The sequence below is a fragment of the Struthio camelus genome, chromosome 2 (genome assembly GCF_040807025.1).
Source record: "Struthio camelus isolate bStrCam1 chromosome 2, bStrCam1.hap1, whole genome shotgun sequence".
Classification (NCBI taxonomy): domain Eukaryota; kingdom Metazoa; phylum Chordata; class Aves; order Struthioniformes; family Struthionidae; genus Struthio; species Struthio camelus.
The window spans coordinates 37,006,045-37,033,578 of record NC_090943.1 but is presented as its reverse complement, the minus strand read 5'-3'; the positions used below and the strand labels follow the sequence as shown (position 1 = coordinate 37,033,578).

The window sequence follows — 27,534 nt, the reverse complement described above, 5'->3', positions numbered from 1 at the left end:
CTAAACTTCCGGTTAGTTTTCCTACTAACTAGTTCCTAATTTCCTAGAATTTGCAACGTCAAGCCTTTTTATTAAAAAATAAATGGCCAACTGGCAGTAAGTGGGAATTTATCCTTGAATTCACATATTTCATGACTGAACTTAATACTGCCTGCACAAAAGCCTGTTAGGGCAGCACCTAGGCCACAGCCATAGATTAGTTTCCTGAGTGGGAATTCAAGGGGATGTTTGCAAGTTGTTACTGGGTTAGGAAGCACACTGTGTACAGAAATATAGCAATTTGTTTCCTAAGGATGTGCGTGACAGCCTATATGAACATAGTTTTTGAGGCTATATAGGAATATTTTAAAAAATCATGGTTTTTTTAAATTTTTATAGACAAAATATGTAATTATCTTTTCATACAGATGCCATGAAAATTTAATTAAGGGTTATTATTCCTCCCTGTGGCCACCTCAGTCTTCAAGAGACTATATTCTTGTGATGAAAAAAAATGTTTTTGATGGAGTGGTTTCTTGAGCATTGCTCCCTGGGTGTTGTTAAAGGGTTGAAATTGCGGCTGGTTCTGTGTTTGGATAACAGTCAAAGAGGATGCAGAAATCAAGTTTGGGATGGAAATTTCATGAAAAAGAGGCTGATTCTGCTCTCTCTCCCACAGGGGCTGGGAGAACATCAGTGTGAGGTCTGGGATTTTCTTTTTTTTTCCTTTAAGAAAATATTTACTGGTTCTTTTCTGCATTCCTTGCACAGCCTAAACAACACAGAAGCCAAGGACAGCTGGGTTTGGATGATGAACTTTTTCGGCTTTTTTTGGTGTTGAGCTGTTAAATTGCTAATAAAAGCGGCTCTTTATTTTTTCTTAAGCCGTTTGTTTAGGATGCGTCTGAACTAGGGTGGTTTTCTCATCGGCTTCACAATTGCTCCTGCTAAAACTGTCCAAAACCCGAAGACTACCTGTGGCTGCTGCAGGCTGCGGACAGCTTTCTCTTTTCCCTTGCGCTGGGCAAAAGACGTTTCTCCCCTGGATGGCTGTTGCTTGCCGCTAGCTCCCCAGCCAGATGTTGCTCCCCCGCTGATGCGCCGGCAGCGGTGGGTTAGCGAGGGCGCGCCGTTTCTCAGAGGCCCCCAGCTCATTTTGGCAGAAGCGCTGTGGGGCTCTTGCCCGGCCGCCCCTCCGGTTGCAGATTCAGGGCAGGGAAAGGGGACGCCTGGAGCGGGGGCCGTGCGAGGCCGCTGGTGGCTGGTCATTAGCTGCTAACCTTTCCCCGGCACAGCTGTCTGCAGAGCGCCCGTCTGCTGGCCCTCGTAGCAAAAGCTGGTTGGTGGGGTCCATCTGCATCGCTTAAGCCTGGCCCTCTGGTCTTGCTCCTCAGCTCGCGAGGTGCTGCGCCTTTAAGCAGCATGATTAATAGCCGATGTCCGAGGGGGTATTTTGGACATCAGCGGCTAGAGCAAATCGATTTTAGGAGAAATCGGGAAATGGAGAGTTGGGGAAATGTTGCATTTCTACTGTCTGTTTAACACAGCCGCCAACTCAGGCGATTTTCAGTGGACCAGCCAGCTGATAGATAACATTCGTTAATGCCTTCTGGTATCGCAGCGTTCCTGTTTCCCGTCTGTTCTTCGGAGTAGGATTTAGCAAACTGAGATCCTGAATGCCGCATGTCGCCCCGGTAATAGGGGCAGAGCGGGGCCACGCGCTCGGCTCTCCTTGGGGGAGCGTGTGGGGAGCCGGGAGCGAGGAGGGGGCAGCTGCAGGCGGAGGAGGCTGGGAGACGGCTCCCGCGGGAGCGGGAGTGGGAACGGGCCGCGCGGAGCCGCAGAGGGGTTGCCCTAGGAAAGCTCAGCCTCCGACGGGGGAACAGGCAGCTCCGCAGTCGGGGCCACACACAACTTCTGAGGTTTTAGCTCTGGTTACTGCTTCGTCGGGTCCGCAATTTGCTAGCTAGGTTGAAGTGGGGGTGGGTGTACTTGCTCATGCCACAGTTGCGTTTTGTTTCCCTCTAGCTTTAAAAGCTGCTTTGATTTAAGCCTAATTATAAATGCTTGCTGTTGTAACTATAGATTGACCCTGTGTTTTCAGCATTCACCTTGAACTTCAGTTCAAGGCTGGTGAAGTGAGGCCAGCAAACCCGCTGGTGAAGATTTACACCAGACCTCTGTTCTCTTTTGATAAAGGATTTTAAAAGGTCCCTGAATGAAGTAAGCTGCACTGACAAATTGACTTTTTTTTTTCTTTTATGACTACAACTGTACTGCTTTCTATTTTTCATAGCAGAGGTGTTTCCTTCAAAGGTGGGAGAGGAAGAAGAACTATACATTGTCGGTCATAGCAGTATCAGCAGAAATGCTGCAGTAAAAAGAAAATAAATCTCTATGCTTTATTTTCGGGCTCAAGCACAGTATAAAATTACATTTCTTAAAAGTTTGTTGGATGCTGCCTGAAGTTCAGGCTAACTTTACGTCATCTCTGCAGCAGACTCAGAGCACGTGGGCAGATACCTAAAACCAGATCTCATGGCCCGGGCGATACATATGAGCTCGGCTGCGGTAACCTGGTTGTACAGGTAAAGCGTCAGGCTGAGGGCTGAGGAGAGCTTTGGTGAGAATGGCTGATGAAGTTGGTATTGCTGCCTGTCAGCCCTTCTCCTGCTACGTGGACACCTGACCTGTGCAGCAATCAAATCCTGAGCTGCCCCAGCTAACAGGCGCAGTTTTAAGGCAAAACAGGTGATAACTTGTCTTGAAGCGCAATTCCCATGCAGACTGAGGACCCGCTGAGATAGCTGGCGTGGAGGAGAGGAGGTGAACAGGAGGAGGCACACGAGCTAAATCCTCTTGCCCGTGACCCCAAGCCCCGAGCCTTGTGGTGGTCAGGAAGCGGGTGGGCAAGCTGTCCTATACTGTACTGGCCGATCGTTTAATGTGCAGACAAGACTAAGGAGATTAGAGTGTAGTGGTTGGTTATAAGGAAAGTCACTTCTCAGGTGTTTCATCAGGTCTGGCATGCCCAGCCTCTCCTGTGTCATGTTTCAGGGGGGCCTGAGGGCTAACTGCCCCCCCTAAAATGTGGCGGGCACGTGTGCTGAGCGAAAGGGGAAATCCTGGGCTCTGTGCGTGGCTATTCTGAATACAAAAGTCTCAATGTTCCTCCAAAAGCAACTTTCTTCAGTTCAGTAATTTCATAACACGGTTTAGACCCTTCCAGACTTTACAGGTTTGATCCAGTATTTATTTTTTTTTACAGTCTGGCAAAATTGGTGTTAAGCAGTGTTAACTGAGCTAAGTGACTGGTCTCTCTTACTGTGCCAGTACTGAATAACCTTCCAAAGATCATCTGCTGCTACTATTTATTTCTGAAGATGACTTTTATGGGAAGTGATGCTTTTTGTTAAGACTGAAATTGCTTTGCTTACACAGAATTTTCCAAGGCTGAGATGCTGGATAAATCTGCTTATTTTGCTTAGTCCAAACTGACCTTCAACTATATAATGAAAATGAAAGGATTTCTGCTTTTTTCTTCTTTATGAATGATCAGGTCTTGTTATAATGGAAAAGATTTGAATTTCCTTAAATTCCACTATTTTATCAGCAATAAATTAATAGTAGGAATATAACTATTTAGTGCTGTAAAGGAACGTTTTGCTGCCTGGGAAAATGAAGTATACAGGGGTTTGCCTGAAAACGCTCAATGAGTTAACTAAAAAGCTAGAACTAGAACCATGTTTCCTGAATGGTAATCCTGTTTGATCTAAACTGGGCCATCCTGCTTTGCTTTTTCTTGTGATTTGAACCTGCTTACTCCCAATACATTCTCTCTTTCTTGTTTTAGCAACTCATCAAAATGAAGAAAACAGCAGTCAAGAAATAAGAGGGCTAGAAGAGCTCAAGGATACGTCCGATGCTCAGGTAAATGTGTGAGATTAATAGCATATCAGAGACTTTTTCAGATCCGCAAGTCGAAGGTTCTGCTTTCGATGGCTCGTTAGCATTGGGAAATCGGTTTTCCTCAATGTCCTGAGCAGGGAGCTTGTAGGAAGCAGAAAGTCTGCTGGATCTCGTCTTCTGTGTCTCTTCATAAGATTGATGATCATCGTGGGAATGAATCCCATGATGTTGAAATTGGACAGCATTCTTAAACTGCCTCTGCTCTTTCTAGATAGTACACATAGCATACACCAGGTGAGAAAATAAAATGAGATATGTTTTAGGAGGCAAGGACATGTGACATTTTGATTTAATTTTAATCCCTTTAAGTAGCATGCTATGAAATGAGGATACTTACCAGTCACTTGAGTGCAAGCAACCTTTTCCTTTCCTTACCTGTCTGGCCTTGTTTACAACCAAAGCGTACTTTTAGATAGATACTGCTGAGGAGAAACGTAGCTACTTCCTTGAGTATTTTACTGTGGAATCCCTTACCCCTTTTGATTCTGTGAATCTTTTGGGTTAATCTTCAGCTCATTTGTGCACCCAAACTCTGCAAATTTTATTGGTACTGAATGTCATTTCAAAAAATTGGTTTCTCCCAATCTTGACTTCTTGTTTTTCTTCTCCCTATGCATACAACTGATAGTTCCTATCTCTAATTTCTCTTCTGACATCTTGACAGCTAAAAAGCTGGATGTGAGAAAAACAGGATTTGCATTGGTGCCTATTCTAATGGGTGCAAACAGATCCATGCAGCCCAGCTAGCGGCACCTGTGCATTTCTACAGGTAGACTGCCTTGACCGTGGGACCCCGGGAGGGCCATAGGCAGCTTCGGTAGCAGACTGGGATCATGGCAGTCACCCCAAGAGTGCAGGCAGAATTTCTGGGGCCCATGTGGACGTAAATGGGTATTTCTAGCATTTCCTTTGCAGTAATGCTGGAGTAAGATGTTTGGAAATGGCCTGCTCTACATTTTTTTTTATTGCAAGCAGGTACAAATCAGTTTAAAGAAAAAGCATAGAAGGAGTCCTAATATGTGAAAGTTTTGTCACCCAGTTTTAATTCCTGATTCACATCAGTGTGGAGGAGAGTATCAGTCCTCTTAAGCTCAAACGTACGTTCCAGAACCATGGAAAAGACCCGAGGGGAAACCCTGATGTCACTGCAAAAAAATTTCAGCTTTCTGTTTTCCTCTTTGTGTTCTGTATCTGCTCAGTTCTACTTGATTGTTGCAGTTGTTATTGTTATTATTGTTTTTTTGAAAATATTTGTTCACAGTTATATCAAAGATGTAAAAATAAAGGTTACGATACGTGTGCTCCCAGCTAGTAAACAGTCAGCTAATAAGATTACATGGGCAGATTATAGAAAAAGTGAGAATTTATTATCAGGATATTGATTCACTCAGCTTTTATTTGGCTGCAAACCAAGCTTCTAAAATTTGAAGGAATTTGAAACATATGTAAAATTAAACTAGCATTAAGTGGCCAGTTAACAAAAGTGTTCAAGTGCGCAACTGGGAGGAGGGCGGTAGCATTATCAAAGCGGCCGTTGCTCTGGTTTGTTTGTCAGTCCTATAAAAATGACATCCTACAAGCACTGAACACAGTTTGCTTTAAGTGTGTGAATGATTTTTTTCGCTTTAGTGAGACTGTGCATGTGACTGGAGTAAAGCAAATGATCTTTCTAGACAGTGATATATGGTTTTTAGTCTTCTGGTTGATCAAAGGTGAAACCTGTAATAATTATATTGTTTTCAACAGAAACAGAAGGAGGCAGAGGTGCAATAAAAAAAGATCTCTCCTGTTAGCAGACGGTGAGGGTTTGGAGCCTGCTCTGAATGCTACTTGGCGGACATAGTATTAACTTATATTGGCGTTACATGGCAGCACTGGTGGAAGTGGGGAAAAAATTCGGTTCAGGGGTGTTTAAAAGGGAGCGTGCTGTAAATAAGATGCAGTCCTGTCTGCCTAGGGATCTGTTATTTCACTTCCATGTTACTTTTAGGATTCTCATTCACCAGTGTTGTGGCCTTTCCGGAGGGAATATTTCCAGTGGACGTTTGAAACAGAAAATGTGTTGTCAGCATTTTTGCTTTTACAAACTGACTAATTTACTTTTCTTCCCATTAAACCTTTTTATGCTGTTTTGAATATTGCGTAAACTCCTTTAATTACAGTAATTTTGGTCTGTGGATAGTGGTAAAGCCTTACTATAAAACTTCTACATTCTTTCATCATTCATTAAATTAAAGCCAGTTAAAATATGCACCTTCATCATTTTAACCTTCACGTAAGTTAGTACTTGCGTCTCTGTCTGCATTCATGAATTACAGGAGTAAACAGTAACATTTGGGCATGCAGGATTTTGGACAGTATGTGCCTGTGCAATATATAAATGCAAAAAGCACCTTGCAAGTAGGGAGGCTTGTCTTTCCCCTGTCTCTGAAGAGCTTTAAAGGCATTGCTTGAGAGTTAAATGTATATTGACAAGTGAAGATGACCAGTAATATGAAACTCTTAACAACGTCTTCCCAACCAGCTTTTAGAGGCTGTCAGCAGTTAATTAATTAGCTGAACTAGATGCTTTCTTACATTACTTAGCAGAAAGATGTATAATGGGAAAGCCAGCGTAACAGAGGAAATCAGAATTACATGTGAGGGATTCATATTTTTGTTTTAATTAAGAAGAAGCATATTTAGCCTTTTATATTTTAAATGCATTATTTACTCCCAGAGCTAAGCTTTAAAAAGCTTGTACATTTAACTTGATAATACCCTAGCTTTCCCTGGGGATTTTTGGTTGATCATTTATCCTTTGGAAGCCCAGTAAAATACATTTTTAATATTCCCTGCATTCTTTAAATTAATGAATAGTTAGGGGGAGGAGATGTATTAAAAAGTAAGATTTCTTCTTGGTAGTTATTTGAGACAGGACAATGTGATTCTTTAATGCAACTACTGATTTGAATAAAGACAGGTGTTGTGGCAGGAGTAACGGGATTGTATCTGGAGTTATTTGTTCCCTGGGGTGCTCAGCCACGTAGAAAACAATAATACGTTCCCTCTGAACACACAGTGAAACGGTGAGGTCTATGTGTTTGAAAAGTCATCTTTCGCCAGGACGTTTCTTCCACTTGAGCGTACTGAAGCTGATTGTGCTCCCAAAAGAGGATTTTGACTGGGGTAGGGTCTTAACACGAGGGTATCTGAGGAGTCATTTTCAACTTTTTTCGGAGTAGGCTCACTGCCAGTAGCTTCTCATCCTTGTTTCTCAACACCTTGCTCAGAAACCCTTGCTTTTGCCACTCTCCCTTGGCCCCTGATGCCGATTTCTGCAGATTCCTCCTTGTCTTTCCAAGCCATTTCTGCCCGGGCAGCAGCAGTGGCTGCTGCCTCCCCGTTGCTTCTTACACCCTTGGCTGACTCGGGCTGGGACAGGGTGGAATTCAACCCAGTCAGGTTGTGAGATGCCCTTCAGTGGTTGGAAACTGGGGGGAATTTGGCCCCATGAAATAAACTCTTTTTACTCGGATACTTCAATTTTTCAGTCTTTCCTGTTGAGGCACTTAATGCGAAAATAGACATTCATGTCTGTGTGTATTTGTTTTATTGATGAGTGTGTGTTTTATCCTGCTAGTCAAGGATATTTACAGAATAGAAATCAGACTGGCAATAAAATAATTACGTCAGTCAAAAGATTAGCAGAAAAGGAAATGAAATCTCCATTCCTTCGCTTAAAAAAAAAGTGTTTTTAATTGTTGGGCCTTGCTTCATGCACTGAAGATGAAAAATCCTTGTTCAGCGTAGTGAATAGTGCATTTCTGTCGGAGGTCCACCTGACGTTTGAAATACGGGGACTTCAAACCTTCTGTGCCTCTGGTATGATCTGAGTTGTCTGCGTGGAACATGAAAGAGTGAAAAGTGCCCCCAAAGTACTCAGAACCTCTCAAGGTTTGGGAGCTAAATCTTTATGCTCCCAAAGCCCTAACAGGCCCTAACAGGTTAGCCTAGAAGCCTGTGGGGTTTACAAAGCACAGATGTTACACGCTCTGCTAGAAGCACCACTAAGCCGTGAAATAGGCAGGCTTGGCTCTAGCTGATGTCCCTAAGCAATCTAAGTATTGCATAGAGCAAACATCTGACCTCAGCCGAGTCCGTGATAGTTGCCTAGACTCCCTGTGTAAATTACTGGAGAAAAATATGAGTTTTAGGAACAACTTATTTGACCATTTTAAAGTCTCTATTGTAAAGTGAAAGATTTTTCACTTAGTAGGTACTGCTTTTTCTTTATCGATCAAAGAGGCTCCGGACAACTAATTCACTGTAGTTTTCTACATTTAATAAGATCAGTCTCCCCCCTGATCTGCAGGTGATAATGGCATGTCAGCACTGTGGTTTACAAATCCATGTCCTAGAGATCAGGCATTAATCTTATAGAAAATGTAAGGATCTTCAAGTTAGGTGTTGTTATTCCTTATTTCATCATGGATTTCTGACCTTCAAATCAGTGCTCAAGTTCCTTATGCAGCGTGCAAAAAAGTTGGGTTCCTCAGAAGGCTGGGAAGGAAGCGCAGGAAAAGCAAAGCACAGGTTATGTCTGAAATTATTCTCTTCTCCAGAGCACAAGTGACTGATGCAGGCTTGGGAGGAGCTGCCTGCATCCAGGCTGGAGGAATGTAGGCATGTAGAATTTTTCTTTCAAATAATTCTGTGAGAATGACTCTTTAGTTTCAGTAGTGGCACCTTTTTTTGCACGCCAGCGTTAAAGCACTTACTCATAAAGTAGATTTAATACCCTCCTCAGCTGAAGAAGCCTCAACCAACATTTCCCACTTCCTTGGAGAAAACAGCAGGCTGTCGGATAGCCTGGATGGGCACTCTCCAACCTTCAGCCGTTGTGGAAGGAGATGCTGAAAGCCGAAGGGATTGGAAGCAAGTGCGAGAGCCTGCCTGACTTGATGAGTTAGGGGTCAGGACACCTCTGGCTTTTGGTCCTGGCTCCCAAGATGATTTATGGATTTTAGGGTAAATACTCATTGAGTAAAACTCAGGATGAGTAGCAAAAAGAAAAGGGCGGAGGAAGTGAGGAAGAAGGTTTATTTGCAGATTGCCCTTCAAGTCATATGGCAGTAACAGAGCCACGCCACATCCCAGGCCCTCCCAGGACAGATGCCCCTGCCATCAGGAAACACCTGGGCTAATAAAGGCTACCCAGTGTCGACCGAGGTCCCAGTTACGCAGAGGCTGTATCCATGATCAAATCGGACAGTGCTCTTAGCCACGGACTTTGAAGTGAGCAATTTAGCCCTTGTCAGCTAACGTGCTGAGAGATGGATCTGATATGTTTGTGTGCGAGCCTGAATGTGTCTTTACATACATGTCATTTTTATAAAACACCAGTGCTGAATGTTATGACAAAACAACACTGTCAGTATAGCTAATCTCACAGCTCTCGGCTTGAATAATTGGCAGCGTATTAGCCAAGAAAATAGTTCTAGCATGTTTTAGAACCATTAATTCTAAATAGTTCTCTAACACTATTTTAAAAAATAGTTCTAACGTTTTAAAGCAAATGTTGTTTGCTTTCCTAAACAGAATTGGATGATATTAATTTCTTATTTATAGAATGCATAAACATGGGGCAACTTTCATTTAACTCTTATAGATTGCATACGTGAAAAACGTTGGCGTTGGAGCAATGGGAGTTCTAGTATGTTATTTTTAGGAGTGACTGTGTTGCACTTCATTCTTTTTCCAGGGCTGTTCCCAGCTAACTTTCCCATGAGTTTTTAACCTCTTGCTCTTGTTCTCTTATGTAACAGGAAATAGGTTGACAGGAACAAACAGACTACAAGCATATCAGTCAGCCACATAGTAGCAGTTGATTTAGCTAGCCCTGCCTTCTCTCTTCCAAAGTAGATACATTTGGAGATTCAGATGTGCCTCAGCTCTTCTTGAGCTGTTTCGGGGGGGAGGCAGCGATTTATTTGTGGTCAGCAAGCGGCACAGAATTACGGCAAATATGATAAAACAGATGTGTTTCTTTTAAGGTTGAAACTTGTGGCGGTGTCATGTCCTGGGATTGTGGATTTAAGTATCTGTTTGCTCTTTCTCCCACCCTTAAGGCAGGGGTTTTGTGCAAGCTTCAGGAAAGAGATGACATTGGACGGATTGAGCTAGTCCAGAAGCTGGCAAGAGAAAACTGTCAGTTTTTGCAGGCGGATAGAAAACAACCAGAGAAGACAGAACAAGTAAGACATTTCTTGTTTGGCTTTTTTTTGTTTGTTCCTGGTAGGGGAGGGAGATCTAGGTCAGAAAACTGAAACAGCAAAGCTGATGGTCAGAATCCAGGACGCACGTTAGTCATGGCGCTGTTAACTGTTCTGTTTTGTCGCTTACAATTGTCTGAAATGTATTAAGTTCAATATTTTTCAACACATTTAAATTATTATTATGTTGACATTAACTGTCAATTACTGTTATTAGTAGTATCGCATAGCACATAAAATAGCAGATGATTTCTGCATGTATCAAATTGTTGTTTCTACCAATTATAATCGAAATGTTTTGTCTGTTTAAAGGTGTATTTAAATAATGCATAAAGTATATGAGTGCTTACAGCACTTATTTTTTAAAAATTTGTCTTAAAGAAAATTACTTTGCTGCTGGTGTATTTCGAAGAAAGTGTTGGCTGGAGCTTTTCAATGTGGATTAAAAAAATGATCTGGATAAGGAATTCAGCAGCTGCTAAAAAAAACAATTGTATTGTCAACCAAAACTTACACTGAGGAAAACAGCATTCTGTTTATTGCTTCTGGAAACACTTATTCAAATGTTAGTAACTGGATTGAAAGTGCACTGAAACATGACTGCTCTGCTTATAGCACAATGTGTCTTTAATTTTGTTCTCCTGGTAAAAATTTCTATTCTGTTTGCATATTCATCTAAGGCTCCCCAGAACGATAACTGCAAGAAAAAACAAAAATCCCACTTAGTCTTCCTGTATCTTTTTATATATATAAAATCTGCTCTATTTTCTACTTACTGAGAGATAGAATAAAATCTGTGCTTTAGAAAAGAATTACTTTTCAGTTCCTCTGCGAGCTCATTCCTACTGAAGTAGGGCTATACAAAGGAAAAGAGAAAGATGAAACCTTATTTCAGAGCTTCACGCTGGTCTGTTCAGCAGCATATAAGGTCTAGGCTTGAGCAGTTAAATATGTAATTGTATCAGTTGGTACACACAAGGGAGGGGAGTAATTAGCTGGGCTCAAATCCCTGGGATTGAATTGCTCCTCAGCTGATCCACTCGCCATGGACATCTGGCAGAATTTCCATGTATCTTTAAACCGTATCAGCAAAGCACAATTAAAAGTTTAGGAGCTTATGTAAAGAAGATTTTTAGCCAGGAAAGGTTTCTAATTGTGTTTCAGGATTTTGAGCAAGATTACAGATTCTGTGGGCGTATGAAAGGGGGGAACGTTGGTGCTGGTACTCCAAAAATTCACTGGTGTTTTTGCTGCTTGCTGTGGTCATTGCAAAGGGTAATGCAGTGTCAGCTGTAGTTCTGTAGCTGCACGGGGTGCAAAGCAGTTCTAAAAATGGAAAGACGTGCTCAGCTTTCCTTTATTTCCCCTTTGAAAAGTACGGTACTTGGCAATTGCTGGCATACTTTAGGAGAGAAATGGCTTCGGTTTAGCAGGAGCAATCGCAAGCTGTGATGTGCTCCCTCTGCCCTGTTTGTGCTACACTGGTGGTTTTAGGGGTGGGTGGTGCTGTGGCCACCATGGGACCTGTGGTCTAGGCAGCCCAGGCTCGGATGCGGGAGAGACTTCCAGTCTTCGGCATAGGTGTGTTTGCTGAGAACCCATCTAGTCTATTGATTTCACGAGGAACGGTCATCAAATAAGGCATTACTGAGTCTGGGCCGCTCCGGGTGCCCTCTCTTCTCCGAGGAGGAACACAGCAGGCTACAGCGCAGTGAGTGCCGCTAGTCTCTTGCCCAGTCTCTTGTGCTCGTTTGAGATGTTAGAGAAACAATGTGCTCAGGGTGTGGTGTCCTTACAAAATAGTGCGTAGCATGCCCATCTCTTTTTTTCAAAAAGCATAGGTTACTTGAACATTACTTCCTTAGAAATACTAATACAGGATAACGGGCGCTTTGTGAAGACCGGAAAATGGAAAAGCTCTGTGTGTTCTCTGCAGGGCCCTCGTTTCTCAGCAAGTATCCCTGCGCTAAGTCTTTCACCAGCTTTCCTTCCTGGTGAGCTCAAACTGTGCTTTCACGGATGATCTGCCTTCCTCAAAGGGAAGCTGTTTGGTCTGTAAATGAAATGCACGAACATCCTGCCATGCTCTTCTTTCAGCACTTCAACAGCCTGCTAGCTGGGCTAGCCTTCCTGTCAATGCAGCTTTAAACAGTAATCATACCGGTTGGCAGCGCTGTGTGTTTTAACGAGCCGTGGGCAGCGTAGCTGTTGGAGGCCAGAGGCTTTGCCACCACCCTGGAAGTAAAGCTGCAGTTTCTAACATGGTCAAGGTGGAACTGCTCCTCTAAGTGGAAGTCTAATTTGTTCTCCTCTAGGAACACTTAAAAAGGGGGAAAAAAACTTGAATGCTGAGTTAGAATTCTCACTACACATATTTCAAATATAAGTACATTATGTCTCACTCACTTAAAGTGTCAGGGAAATTGAATTGTGGCTCCTCTGTTGCTACCCACTGTGTTTCTAAGGCAGCTGTATTCAGACTGGTACAACCTTACTCAGTTTTCTTATCACTAGCAGCAAACACAAATGTAATATGATTGGGCTTTGCCGATTCTTGTATCTTCCCCTGAAGAAGGAAGAGCTCTTGGGCTCACTGGGGAATATGGTATCCAGTGAACTTAGCCTTTTTTCCTGTTCGGTGAGTGAGGTGTAAAGCTGCTTGGAGAAGTGACCTTCCTTTCTCTTTTGCGTTGGTAGTGCTCTGAGTGCGACGGGGATCTAGTTTGGAAGTAGGACTGCTGAGCACTCCTGTCATTCAAATAATTAATGGCCAGCTTAATCTGTACTTGAGGAGAATTTGACTCTCATAGCAAGGGTAAATGACGCGTGGGTACGACAGAGTCTGGGCTGCCTATATGCCAGAGGTCCTCGGACAGGTAAAATACCTGGACGTGCTCTTCAAGGTGTGATGCTGGGGCTAGGATCTGCAGCCCACAGTGGGCAGGTGGAGCACGAATTGGTTTGGGGCACCGGTCTGTTCAGAGAGAGATGAAATATAATTATCTCTTTCTCAGAAAAAGCAGATGGTCTGGAAGAGGGGAAAATACGTGACAGCTGGGTAGGTCACTAGAGGAAACAGCTCATTTTGGAACTATGGTGACAGAGAGAAGGGATTCCTTTGGTCTAGGTCTGTTTTGGAGGGTATAAAATTGGGGCATATGATGATTTTATGCATAAATACATTTTTATTTCATAGGTTAAGCACTCAATTCAGAAAGTCCATATTCCTTTTGTTTCAGGTTTCTGGTGTGCTATCGCTTCTCTACAAATTTATCATTGGGATAAATCGTAGCATTTCTTCAGAAAACTTTTTTTTTTAAGTTTTCTGCGCAAGCTCTGTTTTATGTGAGCTGCTACTTTCTTTCTGGCGCTGCAAGCTTGTTATGACCATGTTAGACTGGTATATTGGAAGATGAGATTGTTTTCTGTAGCACAAAATGCCAAATTCTTCTCTGGTGAATATAACGTTTGCAAAATGCTCTAACTGTAGTAGTACTAACAGGCTTGTAGAGGAAAACAGACACTAAAGTAAAGTGATTTCTTTCCCATTACCATTTCTTAATGTGTTAGAGTAAGGTTCTTTGTTAAGGCGCTGCGTATGTCATATGTGTTAGGTTTCCTAAAACTTGTTTTGCTGATAAGCAGAAAGTAAACAGTAGTAAATAAGCTTCTAAATAGTGAGATCAGTCTTTTCTCTGTGCTGTCTCATTCCTTCAAGGTAAAAATCACTTTGATAAAAAGCTTTGAACTCTTTATCTAAAATGCACAGAAATTCTTTTAGTTCCAAGTGTGACCCAGAGTAAAAATGACAATGCAAGCTGGCAGTTTCTATTACTTTTACAAGCAAATCACACATAAACTTAGAGAAATGTAAAATGAGATATTTGTAGTTTTGTTATTTAAATACTTAATTTCTTCATCAAACAAATGCATTAAAACAATTGCTTTGATAGAAAATAGATTGAGAATATTTATTGAAATATTCAGCTATAAAATGAGTCTGCTTTTTCAAGAAGTTTACTTACAGTTAGCACCAATTATAATATACCAAGTAAGATACAAACAGCAATTTGAAGCAATGTGTCATAGCTTTTTTTGCTCGAGAAGTCATTTGAGATGCATTTGAGGCATATTGGCACTAAACAGTATTTTTTGGGAACTTCTTTTTAGGAACCATAGACTCAAATAAATAATGTCTTTGTAATAGACTTGATACTGTTTCTGGTTTTATTTCAGTGAAGTGTTGCACTGATTTAAAAAATTACATCTGTTTATAACGTTATTCTCAAATATCTTCTTACTTCAATAATCTGAGAAAAATATTCCTCAGGTTATACTACTGTTTGCATAGTTAGAGCAGTTGAGTAAATTTTTTTTTGAGTTAACGCTAATATTCAAAGGAAATTCAAAACTCTCTAATGTGTTCAGACCAACGGAAGAATATGAATTCATTATTCAACCACATAAATTATATTCTAGGCTGGGGCTGCTTCAGTACTTCAGTGCATGAGTGGGGAGGGAAGCGTTTCCTAAATCCACCTTGTAGTCTCTTTATGGATTAATGCATGTATTAATAAGGGTTACATGCTGTATAAAAATACATGCTGCTTTAGTATATTGATTCTGTGATTTAGCTAATTTGAGATTAGAGTTATATCGTAGGAGGGCAGGTGTGTTTTCAGGAGGACAACAGATATTTAAAACCAGCTTTGTTAATATACAGGGTACTAACTTTTCTAATCAGTGGTCTCATTAAGAAGACAGATGATTTGCTCATAGAAGCAGGTTTAGCGGTTCAGCTGAAGCTGTTAAAAGGCTTACAAAAGAAGATTAATGATGTAGAGCCCCAGGTTGTATAGATTACTCACGACTGAAGAATTTCTCCAGGAAATTCCAGCCACGACACATCAGAGTTATTAGTGTGCACCTATCTGTCCAACTGGACACTTGCAAAGAGACAAGAATGAATGCCAGGACATGTCCAGAGTTGCAGTTTTTGTTAGTTTGATGAAGCTGCGGCCTTGCATTGTGCTGTACTACTGAACTGGTTGTCAGTGATCAGTGCTCTGATGGAAAAATGTTCTGTAAAACAGTGACATAGAATGACGTCTGAATGCAATCAGTGACTGAGATCAGAGATTGGTGCAATCAGAGATTGAGACTGATTGTGCTTTACTTTCTAGATAAGTCATAGCTGCTTTTATTGTATCCGCTCTGCCTGGGACAGGCCTGCCGGATAGCTTGTGTGCGGATTGGCTCCCTCCTCTTATACTGGGGGCTGCTTGGCATCTGTTGCAGAAGGACTGTGGATCAAAGGGACATAACTATGGCACACTGAAAGTGGCTGTGGAAATATTCATGACTTCAGTAACCATGAGATGGGATAGGTGTCTGAAGTCATTGAAACAGAACAGGTTTAGCACATGTATAGCATATAAGCACAAGGGCCTGCCATTTGCCTTCTCATCCCAGGGTAATACAGTAGTTTGCAATGCTGACTTAGTTTTTTCTTGGCTTATCGTTGAAGACTATCAGTGAGGCTGTCACTTTATAGCCCTGCATTGAGTAAGAGTAAGTAATTAAGAGATATGCTTACTCTGGAGGTAGCCTGAAGTTCAAGTATCTGGTGTGAATCAGGAAGAAAAGGGACTTGAATCTAGTTCTGGCATGTTCCAGAGAGTGTCCTATTCCTGAAGTCTGATCTTTCATCTGCTGGATGAATACGTACATCCAGGTGATCACCTGTTCTGGGTAAGCCAACATCTTTATCTTCCAAAAAAAAAAAAAGACTTCTGCAGTTCCCAGGATTTTTGCATGGCAGAGCAGACATCTTTTTGAAATGGAAAAAGTTTACCAGAGATAAGGAAACTGTTTCCTGCTCGGTTGTAGAACTAGGGTCATCTTGCTACTAGGAAATCTTTGTTTTGAAAAACGTTTATTTTTTTAAAAACACATATTTTTATTTACTATGTAATTTAAGAGGACTTAGTATTCCTTTTGTTGAGTAAGTAGATGTGGCCAAAGTTTTGGAGAAGAAAGCCCTGTAGGAAACTGTGCAAAATGGCAGTTAGAAGGTAATGGCCTTCTTTCTGTAAAAATAAAACAATTGAGATGAGTAATGTTTGTGCTCACATGACACTTTGTCAACATAATATTGGAACACGTGCAATTACAGCATACTGGGAAGCTTTACTCTCTTCCTTTGGGTTAGGTTATATATTTCCATACTACTTTCTTTCCTCCAGATGCTTTGCCTAGAATATTTAAAAGAAGAGAGAGAAAAAAAAGAAAGCTTAATTTGCTCCCCTTTGTGATTTAGTCTGTAACATTAAAACACTTTGTATAGAAGGAAATTCCACATACATATTTTGTATGCGGATCTTTCTTTGGTTTAGAATGATGACTCATTCTTGTGTGTGACAATACCTTAGCTAGTGGGGTGAGAAGGGTGAAAAGGGCATGTAGTATTTAACAGGACAGAAAGCTGGGAGTCAGAACACTTGAATTTTATTTTTGACTCTTTTGGTTATTTAATATATGACCTTCTTCAGGTCCTCTCACTTCTCTGCGCCTTTGTTTACCCAGAAGTAAAATGTCTTAAACCTGCAGGACCTTGAAGGGGTACTATAAAACCTGCAGTAGTTAATGAATGTTGATGAATTGCTTTGAGATCCTTGAGAGATGGCTAAGGGATCCCAGCAAGCTGGAAGCGTGTTGGACTTCAAACTGCTGGGGGCCGGAGAGCACGTTTTTTAAAAAAGCTGAGCAAAACTACAGCAAGGCCAGAGAGTCAGAGTCATATCTCAGCCTCTGGTTACTTGGATGCTTCTCCGGTGGCTTCATGAAGGCTTATAGGGCACAAAGAAGGGGGTGAGCGACAAGGGGCCATAAGCATCCAGGAGCAGGGAGAGGACAACACAGCTATTTTCAGGGACAGTGGGGCAACAGAGTTCCCAGATCCAATACCAAAAACCTGGTTCCAAATTTCTGCCTTCTCTTGCGCAGTAGCCGATGTCATTGTGAAAGAGCAGAGAAACCCTTTGAAAGCTTTCACCTGCAAGTCATCGCTGTACTCTTCCTTCTGTGCTTCTCTCAGGATTTCATATGCTACTGAAAATCCTTCTTTTTTGAAAACTATAGAATAAAACTACATATTTCAAAACTGTATAGTACTTTGCAAGCATCTAACAGAAACTAATTTTTAAAAAATATTCCCTATAGTAGTTTTTTCATCTGATTAATACCCTTTTTATAACGCAGAGCTTGAATGCTTTTGTTCAGTTTTGTTTGAGCCCTCTAATTATGCACCCTAGAACTTTGTTTTCTTTTTACAAAATGTTTTGAAGTTTTATCTGATTGCATAGATCTTTTTCCAGCTCGGAGCTTTGTAGTGGCTGGCCATATTACCTGTCATCCTTTTTATTTTGTTCCCAAGACTCGTTATTACGCGTTTGTGTAGGAACAAATTGCACAAATCACTTATCTGCTTTTACCTGGTTATGTTTCCGGTCTGTCCAGAGGCTTACCTAAAAATAATCATTTTCTTCCTTTAGAGAAGTAGAAATTAACAATTTGTAAATTCAGGACACCTGCTCTAACTTTCTCCTTTTTTAAAATTTGCTAGTCAGTGCCCTTCGTTGTGTGATCAGCACGATTTATGACTTTCTGAATGGTTATTTTCTCCATTTCTCTGATATATGACATAAGTAAATTCCCAGTTATGGTGATACTACAGTGGCTGTCTCCTGCTGTCTTCTCCTGGACAATTACTCCTACATTTGTCCAAGGAAGTCTGAAGAACAGAAATGCCTGGGGTTTTCTGTCAAGTTAAGGAAATTTATTGGTAATGTTCAGGATGGTTAAATAGGAAAGCTGATAATATGCAAACTTAACTCAGAAATTTCAAGCAGTTTTTGAAATTCAAAGGAAGTAGTTTTGTGCTTCACCTTTCAGTGATGTGCCTTACAGTGAAATCGTTCGTTGTTTTACTCACTTGTCTCTTGGAATTGAAGCCAACTGAGGTTGTCAGCCTTTGGCTCTCAGTGTGGACCTGACTGAGATGAAATGATCATGATGAACTGGAAGACTTCGTTAATAAGCCAGAAGTTAGTGGCTGCCCACCACAGCTTTGCCTTGGTGTCTGAGATTTCATAGCCTGCCCAGAGATCAGAGCCAGATAAAAGAGAAGGCAGGGCTTTTGGTTCCCCCCTTCCCCCCCGCCCCCCGGTCCCCATCATCCCAAATATGTTCAGGAAGAATCTTCAGCCCCATTGTAGTGGAGATTTGGGCTGATGATGCAGCAGATACGTGGCTAGTGTCATTAAACAGGTGATTGTGTTTCCTGCGGACTGATGACGCTTCTACAGCTCAAGCTTTGCTCCTACTTCCAGGAGAAACTGGAGCAGAGCACGTTCTCTAATAAGACAGTATCCGTTTAGAGTACTCCTTTCTCTCTAAAATTAGTGGGCTTCCAGGAGCAGGATGCTCAGGAGTATGTGAGGCCTCCTGTGATTTCGGGTGCTGCTGTGCTGGCAGCACAACCCTTCCTGAGTACCAACCAAATAATCTTTCTGCAGAAATCTGCCAGCCTGAGTCAGGATCTCACTGGAATAAATGCCAGCAGCATGGTCAGCATTTGTTCCTGCATGCATGCTCTGGAGACTGCCTGGGGCGGGCTGATATGAAAACTCAGCTTTTCCCACCTTTGTTCAACTGTCTCCCCTTTACCAGAATCAGCCGGATTGCTTCAAGGGCTTTCTGGAGAAAGGGCAGCTCTAAAGAGAACTTAAGCTCTCTTAATACATCTTAGCCCCCGTTGCTGAAGTCTCCTCAACAGCAAAAAAAGAAAGACAACTTGACCTTGTGTTTTGTGCAGACTTCTCTTTTTCAGGATTTATTTGTTTTAATCACAAGACATCTCTAAATAATCTCCAAACCTTGTCCCTGTGTTATGGCTGTTCTACCACTCACTCTGCCTGCCTGAATTTTAAAGCTTAATTCAGCTCCTACTGATGTTAATAGGTATTATTGTGTAAGAGCAGGGTAAGGCCCTTGGGGTCTAGTGGCTCTATCATGCCCTAGCTGTGGAAGGTGATGGCATTTTGCAAGATGTGCTTGATACGCAGTCACCTGTGGAGAGTGCTGATTCGGTGGCAGCTAATACACCACTTGCATTCATTTCCCTTGGTTGTATGTGGCAGCTCAAAAAGTGAAGGAACGAAAAGCTAGGCTGTTAGTGATATTTCTGCTGACTGCCTTCCTCTAAGTCAAAGCAGGTATTCCCCTCCTTTCTTGATTAGTGTTTCTATTGCTGCGTGCAGCACTTTCTGTATTCTAATCCATAGCATGTGAAAATGAGATCTCGAGTACACACGCACAGATTTCATTTTAACTACCCAGTGAAAAGTTTTAATTAGATGTGTCATGTGGAAACATGAAACAGGGTTTGAAATTTAGCAGTGACCCTGTGGCCTTTTTTCGAATGTACTTTGATACCATGTGGCAAGCAGTTGCTAGCTTTTTTGTCCCTTACTGAAATATTCACATCAGAGCGGGGAATGCTCTGACGTGTGGGAGCGGCAGCAGCTGCCGGTTGCAGGCAAAAGTACTTTTAGCCTCATTTGGTGACTTAGAAAATAATAGAATGACCTAAATCAGGAAGATCATGAATGGCATCTGGTATTTCCTTTAGCAGCTTGCTGGTGTTTCAACCTTAGATGGATTTTCAAAGCGCTGTACTGTGGTAAGCCCTGAATAGGAGACGATGCTGAACCACATCGCCCTGTTTGTTAGACCAAGGGAAAGGCGTGCAGCCAAGATGTCTTTGCTGGCTGTGGTCTGCATCAGCTCTGTCCCCTGTGAGTCTGGCTGGCACTGCTGTCTCACCTGCAGTGGCAGGACTGAGCACCATCCCATAGCTCTTCTCTGTTTCCTCTGGGAGGTGATGGGAGCAGCGTTTCTACCTAGCCCAGTGCCAGGAGAAGTGAAGCAGTACCAGGACGCAGATCTCTTAGTAGAAGAGAAAACTAGCACAGAATGCAAATATACGTCACCCTTTTGATTTGGTAGCAATAGCATGGTGTCTCTTCCCTTTTTAAGGGAACTAAAATTTATTAAATAAATCAGCTTAGCCCTTTTTACTGTATATTTTTGATATTACGAGTAGGGGATCATTCATCACAGGAGCCTTGAATATATATTGAATATATATTGAAATATATGTGTAGATACAACTACAGCAGTTAAATCAATTTAGTGCTTGCAAAAATAATGCTGCCTGGTTGTACTTAGCAGGTTAATAGGGAGAATTGATGTGGTCAGGGTCAGGGGAGATGATACTAATCAGAGCTGGCTGGAATGAAGAGGCTGTAATTTCAGTTCTCACATGCAAAGCCTAGTTGTTTAAGTTTCAAGCGAAAAAACAGACACATCCAGGCCTGGGTTTCCTCGTGTCAATGGCAAATGGCGGGAAGGGGTACCGATGCTCTGGCTTTGTGTGCCTTGAATCTTTGCAGTGGAATCAACACATTGATTCAATTTGTCTAAATAATCTGTCGGTCTGTTCACAATACCCATAGCAAGCTGATCATTGCACTATATTGATTTATTTTTGGTTTCCTAGATTTGATGAACTTGTGTAAAAGAAGAATATGACTTCTAAACGAAACCCCCTTTGCAGTGCGTACTTTACTCCTGCTCCCCACAGGGGTAAAAGAAATAAATTAAGCCTGGGCAGAGGTGTGAGTAGTATCCTACCTGCTTTACTCTTGGCACCTGAAGAGCTTCCTAAGGGGTATGAGCTGTGCCCCGTGCTCCCTTGGGAGCCCATTGAATCCTCCTGGCTGCAGAGGATGGCACCTGCGAGGAGGGCCTTTCTCCAGGTTTCATTAAGGATCAGGCAGAATCCTGCTCTACCGAGCAACAAAAGGTGCTCGTGCATCCTGTGGGTCCACCAGGTCTCTCCCTCTCTGTAGAGGTATGCACATATGTGTCCGTGTGCTGGCTACACGGATAAAATAGCCTGCGAACCTTGCCAAAAGCGAAACTGGCCACTTACAAGGAGTTCTTATGGGACCCTTTGTCACACTGTAAAAATAACCAGTCGTTTACAGGCAGTCTCAGGTTGGTAACAAAGAAGCTGCTTTATCCTGATGAGCCATCTGTTGTGACACTCCTCCCTGCTTTTTCTCTTCGGATTGCATCAGCTTTTCAGCTGGCAGTTCCTGAAAAGTTTCAATATCCTTTTCAGTTCTTCTGTGCCAAACGGTGACTCTCGGGCATCACATCTGCTTCAGTGCAGTGAACGTCACCTTTCTCCTGCTCACTGGCCAGGGCCTGCTGACAGAAAAAGTGAAATACACAGGCTGCCTTCACTGGGGGTGACCTTGGAGGTAGCTCTTTGTAGGTACACGTTAACCATAGCTAACCCCTCAAAGAGGGAGGGAGGGCTGGTGATGGCCTCTGGGTGCCAGACTGGGGCTCGGGAGCTCCCCTTTCTGCACAGACGTCCCCCAAGACCTCAGGCAAATGAACATCTCCATGTCTCTTTTTTCAGGAATATTGTGAACCTTGATGCCTGAGATACCCTCACACACCATTGGGTGTTTAAGTAGTTAGAACGCACTGATGATGGAAGAATGCTGTAAATAGGATGAAATGGCATCCCTTTTAAAGCCCGAACAAATTGTTGCAGGTGACAGATTTTTAATGTGGGAGCCCAATTTTGGGTCCTTCCTTAAAGGTGGCCGCCTTCTTTTTTTTTTTTTTTTTTCCAGAGGAACAGTCATAGCTTTCGCTGCAGAAGACCTCTAAAAGTCTGTCCCTTTTATTTTGGTGCCTCCCTTTAGACACTTCCTTATAGGAGCCTCTGCAGGAACTGAAGGAACATACTCCACTTTTACAACAAAGCCATAAGAATCTGTGCTAATTTGTGCTCTACTTGTAGAGCAGTCTTGCACTGGGTGGCCATAACCTTCTGGGAATTCATTAATGCTCTCTCTCCCACCCTGAGCTGTTACACAGACACACACATGAATACATATATATATGTGGGAAAAGCATTTGTTATAAAACAGCTTTGTTCCCTGCAGGGAAAAAAAGGCAGAAATCCCTTACACCATTTTCCACCCTCAACTGCTGTCGTAATGCAGTTAAACTCTCCAATACTTACTGGTTAATCAATACTATTTTCATAGCAGTGACATGGAAATAGCATATTTGTGTTAGACAAAAGCTATACAGTAAACTGTGCACATACCTGTTATTTTCAAATGCTGTTAGTTTTGAACTTGTGTCATGTTCCATATGTAGTAAGGATGCCACAAGAGTGGAAATGATTAAAAAGAAAAGAAGGCAATTTACTTATTTCTTTATGGTAGAAATTCATGCCTTACCTGCAGGAAGAAGAAATGAAGGTGTTGCATTCCAGCAGAAATACCAACAAGCTGTAAATGGTTCTTGACCACAGTAATGTGAAAATTAACTATAATCTCATAGGCATTTGCAGTTTTCTGGGTAATTCATTAAAGCTGTGGTTTCCTGTATTCCAGTGCTCTTGTGCAGGGAAGAGATCTGCGTCAGATGGTCGCGTGCTCACCCTGCTTGGAATAAATCCTGTTGGTTAAGATCTAATAATATTTCCCATTCTGGAGATTCTTCATGTTGGCAATTTTGCTAATTCAGCACAATATAGAATATCAAAATGCCCACATCAGTTTTGCTTTTGTAGCAAATAATATTTTGTAGCAAATAATTTGTTCCAGTCCTTTTTTACATTTTTTTCCTTCTGGTTTGCCAGGCATATGCTGAGTGCTTGCTACAGCAAAACCTAGGTCTCTTGCTGCCTTAGACAATATATCTAATGAACTTTATCTGTATTGCATTGTTAAGGGTAAGGAGCTAAATCTAAATAGGTAGGGCTTTTATGAAAATGAAAGCCACAGAAAGTTGCTTCATCATGGGAAATCACTGCCAAATGTCATGCGAGCTCCTGCTTTCCTGGCAAACACAATATAGAGAAACCTTTGTTCATTTTTAGGCCCTAGCTACATTCAGCATCTTGACTTCTATTGCTTTACCACTTTTCAGTGCATGAATGTTTTCCATCAAAATGGATCATGATGAATTTACTTCTTCAGTAGAGCAATAGAGATATTATAGAGATATAAATAATCAGAGGCTTAGATCATGCTGTACAGAAGCATCTTAATCAGATTAAATAAAAATACATTTTATTTTTAGAATAGTGTAATTTTTAGTGAGCTGAAACTTAAAATCTGATGAATTGGCAATGATTTTATGATTTGATATTCAGAGAAAATGCATCCTGAATACCAAATGAATGAAAGTTACTGTTGACTATCATCTGTCTTTTACATCTTGACCTTGAAAACTGCGTTAGTTTAGTATTCTCCATATTACTGCCCTTGAAACATAGTAATTGGGAGGATAGTGCTGAAGGTTAGCAGTATTTTTACTTCACTTATCTTGCGGAAATAGTTTGAAAATTGTGGGGTGCGGGGGGAGGAGAATTGTCTTTAAGATCTCAAAACAGCCGGAAGGTTCTGGTGATGGCAACGTTTTAAATTATCGTTATTCTAAAAACGCCCTTCTATGCCAGTGAAGCCTCACGTAACTAAAAGGAAAGGTGACTACAGGATGGGGTTTAAATGATGTCAGGAGTCTGGAGATTCCTGCCAAGCTGCTAATCAACGCCTGTTGTTGTTATGCAAACATGTCCTCATTCCTTGTGGATGCGCGTCCTCACAAAATATTCTTTGGCATAGCCTTGCTTAGCATTGTGTCAGCGGGTCAGGAGAGATGCTAAGTGTATAGGTTATAGCTTGTATGTCTAACGCCTGGGAGCCTAAGATCTCATCTCCGATTTGTTCTCTCATTTACTGCTTATTAATAGGTAGCCACTGCACCAGTGCGAACTCTAAGTATAGATGAAGAAACATACTGCACAGGAAGAGTTTGATCCAGTATAGATAGAGGTATAAGACAGAGATGACAGCTTTTTCTGTCTTTACTGAGTGGGCAGTTACACTGTTACCGGAAAATATTCACTACTTATATTGGGAACAAAAATTCCTAACAGATCTTCAGGAATGTTAGGTTGTGATAACTTGTATTTTAAGGGATCAAAGGAATCGTGAAAATCTGATTCATTTTATTAAACATCTAACTGAAGCCTTATGTTGAGATTTTAAATGCTTTGTCTTTATCTTTCTTCAGTCAAAGTATTGTGGTCTGTGTGTTTCTGACTGCATTCTCCTAATCCTCCTGTGTCTGTGTTAATATTCAAGACATCCATAAGGCACAAGTCCTCCTGACCTACTGCTGTAGTTATGATGATGCATAAAATAAATGATGGCAATGACTGAGGCCATCTCAAGCACTTAGTAACTCTGGCAATTGCTTCTTGAAACATGACTGAACTGAAGAAAGGAGCATTAGTTATTTCCCTGGAGTACTTGGATATTGTAACCCTCTTCACGGGCTTCTATTAGGGAGTTAAGACCTGGCCGCTTGTTCACACAGCTCATTTTCTCTCTCCTTTGCTCAGCCATTCTTGGGCAGCTGATGAATTCCAGAGCGTGTCTGTTCTTTCCCCACTGGCATCTCCTTACCTCTGAAAGTTCAGGTTAATTAGCACATGACCAACTGGAAGGGAAGGAAGAGTCCAGCAAGGGTAAAGTTAACAGGTTTAGGAAGTCAGTACTTGAAGGACTGATGAGATAGGGTGACTTTCTGAGACATAAGACTATAAAAATCATTTCCTGAGTCACCAGGAAGAAGTTGGTTGGATGAGCTCTTATGCAGGCACAGGAAAAGAGTGGCTGCTAATGACCATGAAATTCATGTTTTGTTGTGTAGATTGCTGGGAGCACTGATAACCTGTATTAAGCTATGCGAGTCAGGGGGGGATCAAGTCAGAAAAGGGGGAAGGAAGGTCCAGAGCAGAGAGAGGAGAGCTGCGGTGTTTCCTGGGTGTCATCAGGTACATTAGTGTTGTCTGGGGAGTCCCGTGCTGTGCTGTCCTACAGTGATAGGATGTGGTGTGAGGAAGAGAAAGGCATCAGGTGAAGATATGCATCAGCGAATGGCATCTGGAGAAGATACAGTCAGTGGACATTTGCATCCCAATGTGGAGCCGTTGCTGGTTGAATGAAACCTGTGATATAGGAAGCTGGCAAGTGGCATGGCATTGTTGCTCCATATCTCTTCCTCTAGGTGGCATCATTTCAGGTAGCTCAGGAGGTCAAGGAGGTGGAGGCATTTGGGGGAGGAGAAGGGGAGCGATCTAAGGGAGATGGCTCAGGAACCTGATGGAGCTGCTGCTCCTCATGACGAATTAAAGGCACGGGAAGGGAGCCTTGTGCGGGCACGATAGTGGCTGAAGAAGAGCTAGAAAAGAGCAGCAGTGAAACGCAGTCGGAACCTAGGGCCTGACGGATATTTAGATGCTTTGTGGATGGGCTGGTGGGTGGAGGGATATGGTATGAAGGGATCCTTCTGGAGAGGGTTGGGTTTGTGATGAGCAGGGAGGAGGGGAAGCCATCTCCGGGAGAGGCTGTGCGTTTGTTACTGATAGTATCGGGGCCCCGAGAGACATGCAGCAGCCTGGTGCTGGGCTGAGTCAGGGGTAGATCAGATGGATGTCCTTGTTTTGGGGGCGGCAACATCCATCAGCAGGGTGAGGTGGATGGCTGGAGGCAGTAACAGCTTCGGCTGCCCGGCGCGATGTGCTGCTGCATGTCTGGCAGGCTCTTCGCCTCGGCAGCAAGCTTTTTCCCTAGTGCTGTTGCGAATGGTCTCCTGATGCCGAGGTACAAAGAAGTGAGGTTGAGAGAGGCAGTGGGTCACTTGTAAGGTTTCGTGTTCTTAATTCAGGTGAACACAACCTGAACACAACGTAGAATTTTAAACTTGTCAAGTATTTCTTCCTTTTCAAAAAACAAGTTTTGTTAAATGATCCCAAGTGAAAATTACATTTTGAGTTACTTTTGTCAACTTTTTGCAGAAGACAAAGTAAAATCTGGCATGTGTCCGCATGCTGGGTACACGGATAAAATAGCCTGCAAACCTTGCCAAAAGCAAAGCTGGCCACCACGTTGTGGTGTGCGTTCCTCAGCAAAGGGACAATCTGTGCAGAGGAGGACACACAAATACACGTAAGAGTGTTTACTCAAGATGCCTTGCATCTCATTGCAGATACCATGTGATTTAGTGGTTGCCATGGTAACTATGCATTTTTCATTCCATAACTTGAATAAATGTTGAGATTGCCCCTGATATAACTAACTTACCTTCTTCCTAAAGTTGTGCACGATTATATTATCTAAAGAAAGCAGTGAGGAGACTCCCAACATTCATACTGAAATAAATTTTTACAGAATAGAGTTAGTTAAGGAACAGATACATCATTCTGTTTGGAACAAAATATAAGTACTTTCATTTGAGATTACTTAAAATCACAAAATGGGAGAAATGTAAAATGTTACTTTGTAATGTAGGTAGCTGGTGTTATTGTATATTGTTCTGTAATTTTTATTGTTTGTGACAGTTTTGGCTTTCTTCAATACATGAAAATATAATTAAAATATATAATTTTAAAGTATTGTTCTTTACAAAGGGATACGAGAAAATTTTCTTCTTTTCTTCACTGTAATCTTACAATGAAATTTCCTTCTTGTGTGATGCAGCCTCTACTTTTAAATGAGTTATTGCTGACAACAGCTGATTAATTGTTAACCCACACTTTCTCACTCCCATTCTTTTTCTTTTCTAAATGTGGACAACAAACTTGTACCAAGAACAAAAAAATTGATCCTGTAATTTTCTCCCGTGTAGGTATGTAATGTTAGAGAAAAGTATCCTGTACAGAAGCAGCCCGATTTTTTTTCATTTCTGTCACGAACTATTTGTGGAAATCAGCGAGCCTTTTATCCTTTCATGAGAAATGCAGAATCAAATCTGCTATTAGATGAAAGGAGTGAGCTTTGTTTTTCCATCTACCCCCTTTTTCATTTCTTTTTGGCAGGCTGATTGCATACTCCACACATTGCTCTCTCCTTAGGATACATTACCAAGCCTGCCAGTGATTAGTGGCTCATCTATTTTTGAGTGATTTAGATGCATGAATTAATTAGGAAGAAAAGAGCCATTAGCAAGCATCAGTAAAAAGGCTAGTCATTTCAGGCTATTTTGGAAGGAGTTAAACCATCATCCAAAACCAAGAAAATTATATTTGCAGTGAATCACACTTTTTCTAAAAAGAAATCACAGCACTGTATCTAACTTAGTTGAAAAAACCCACGATATAAACTCT

General features: G+C 41.9%; 1 protein-coding gene across 1 annotated transcript in view; it reads left to right on the top strand.

Moving 5' to 3' along the window:
• Positions 1-27,534, top strand: part of RAPGEF5 (Rap guanine nucleotide exchange factor 5) — a 167,539-nt gene that overhangs the window by 59,261 nt on the left and 80,744 nt on the right. The window contains exons 8-9 of the mRNA XM_068935069.1: positions 3,833-3,909; positions 10,059-10,184. Of these exons, the coding sequence (XP_068791170.1) occupies positions 3,833-3,909; positions 10,059-10,184 (203 nt within the window). The remainder of the gene's footprint in view (positions 1-3,832; positions 3,910-10,058; positions 10,185-27,534) is intronic.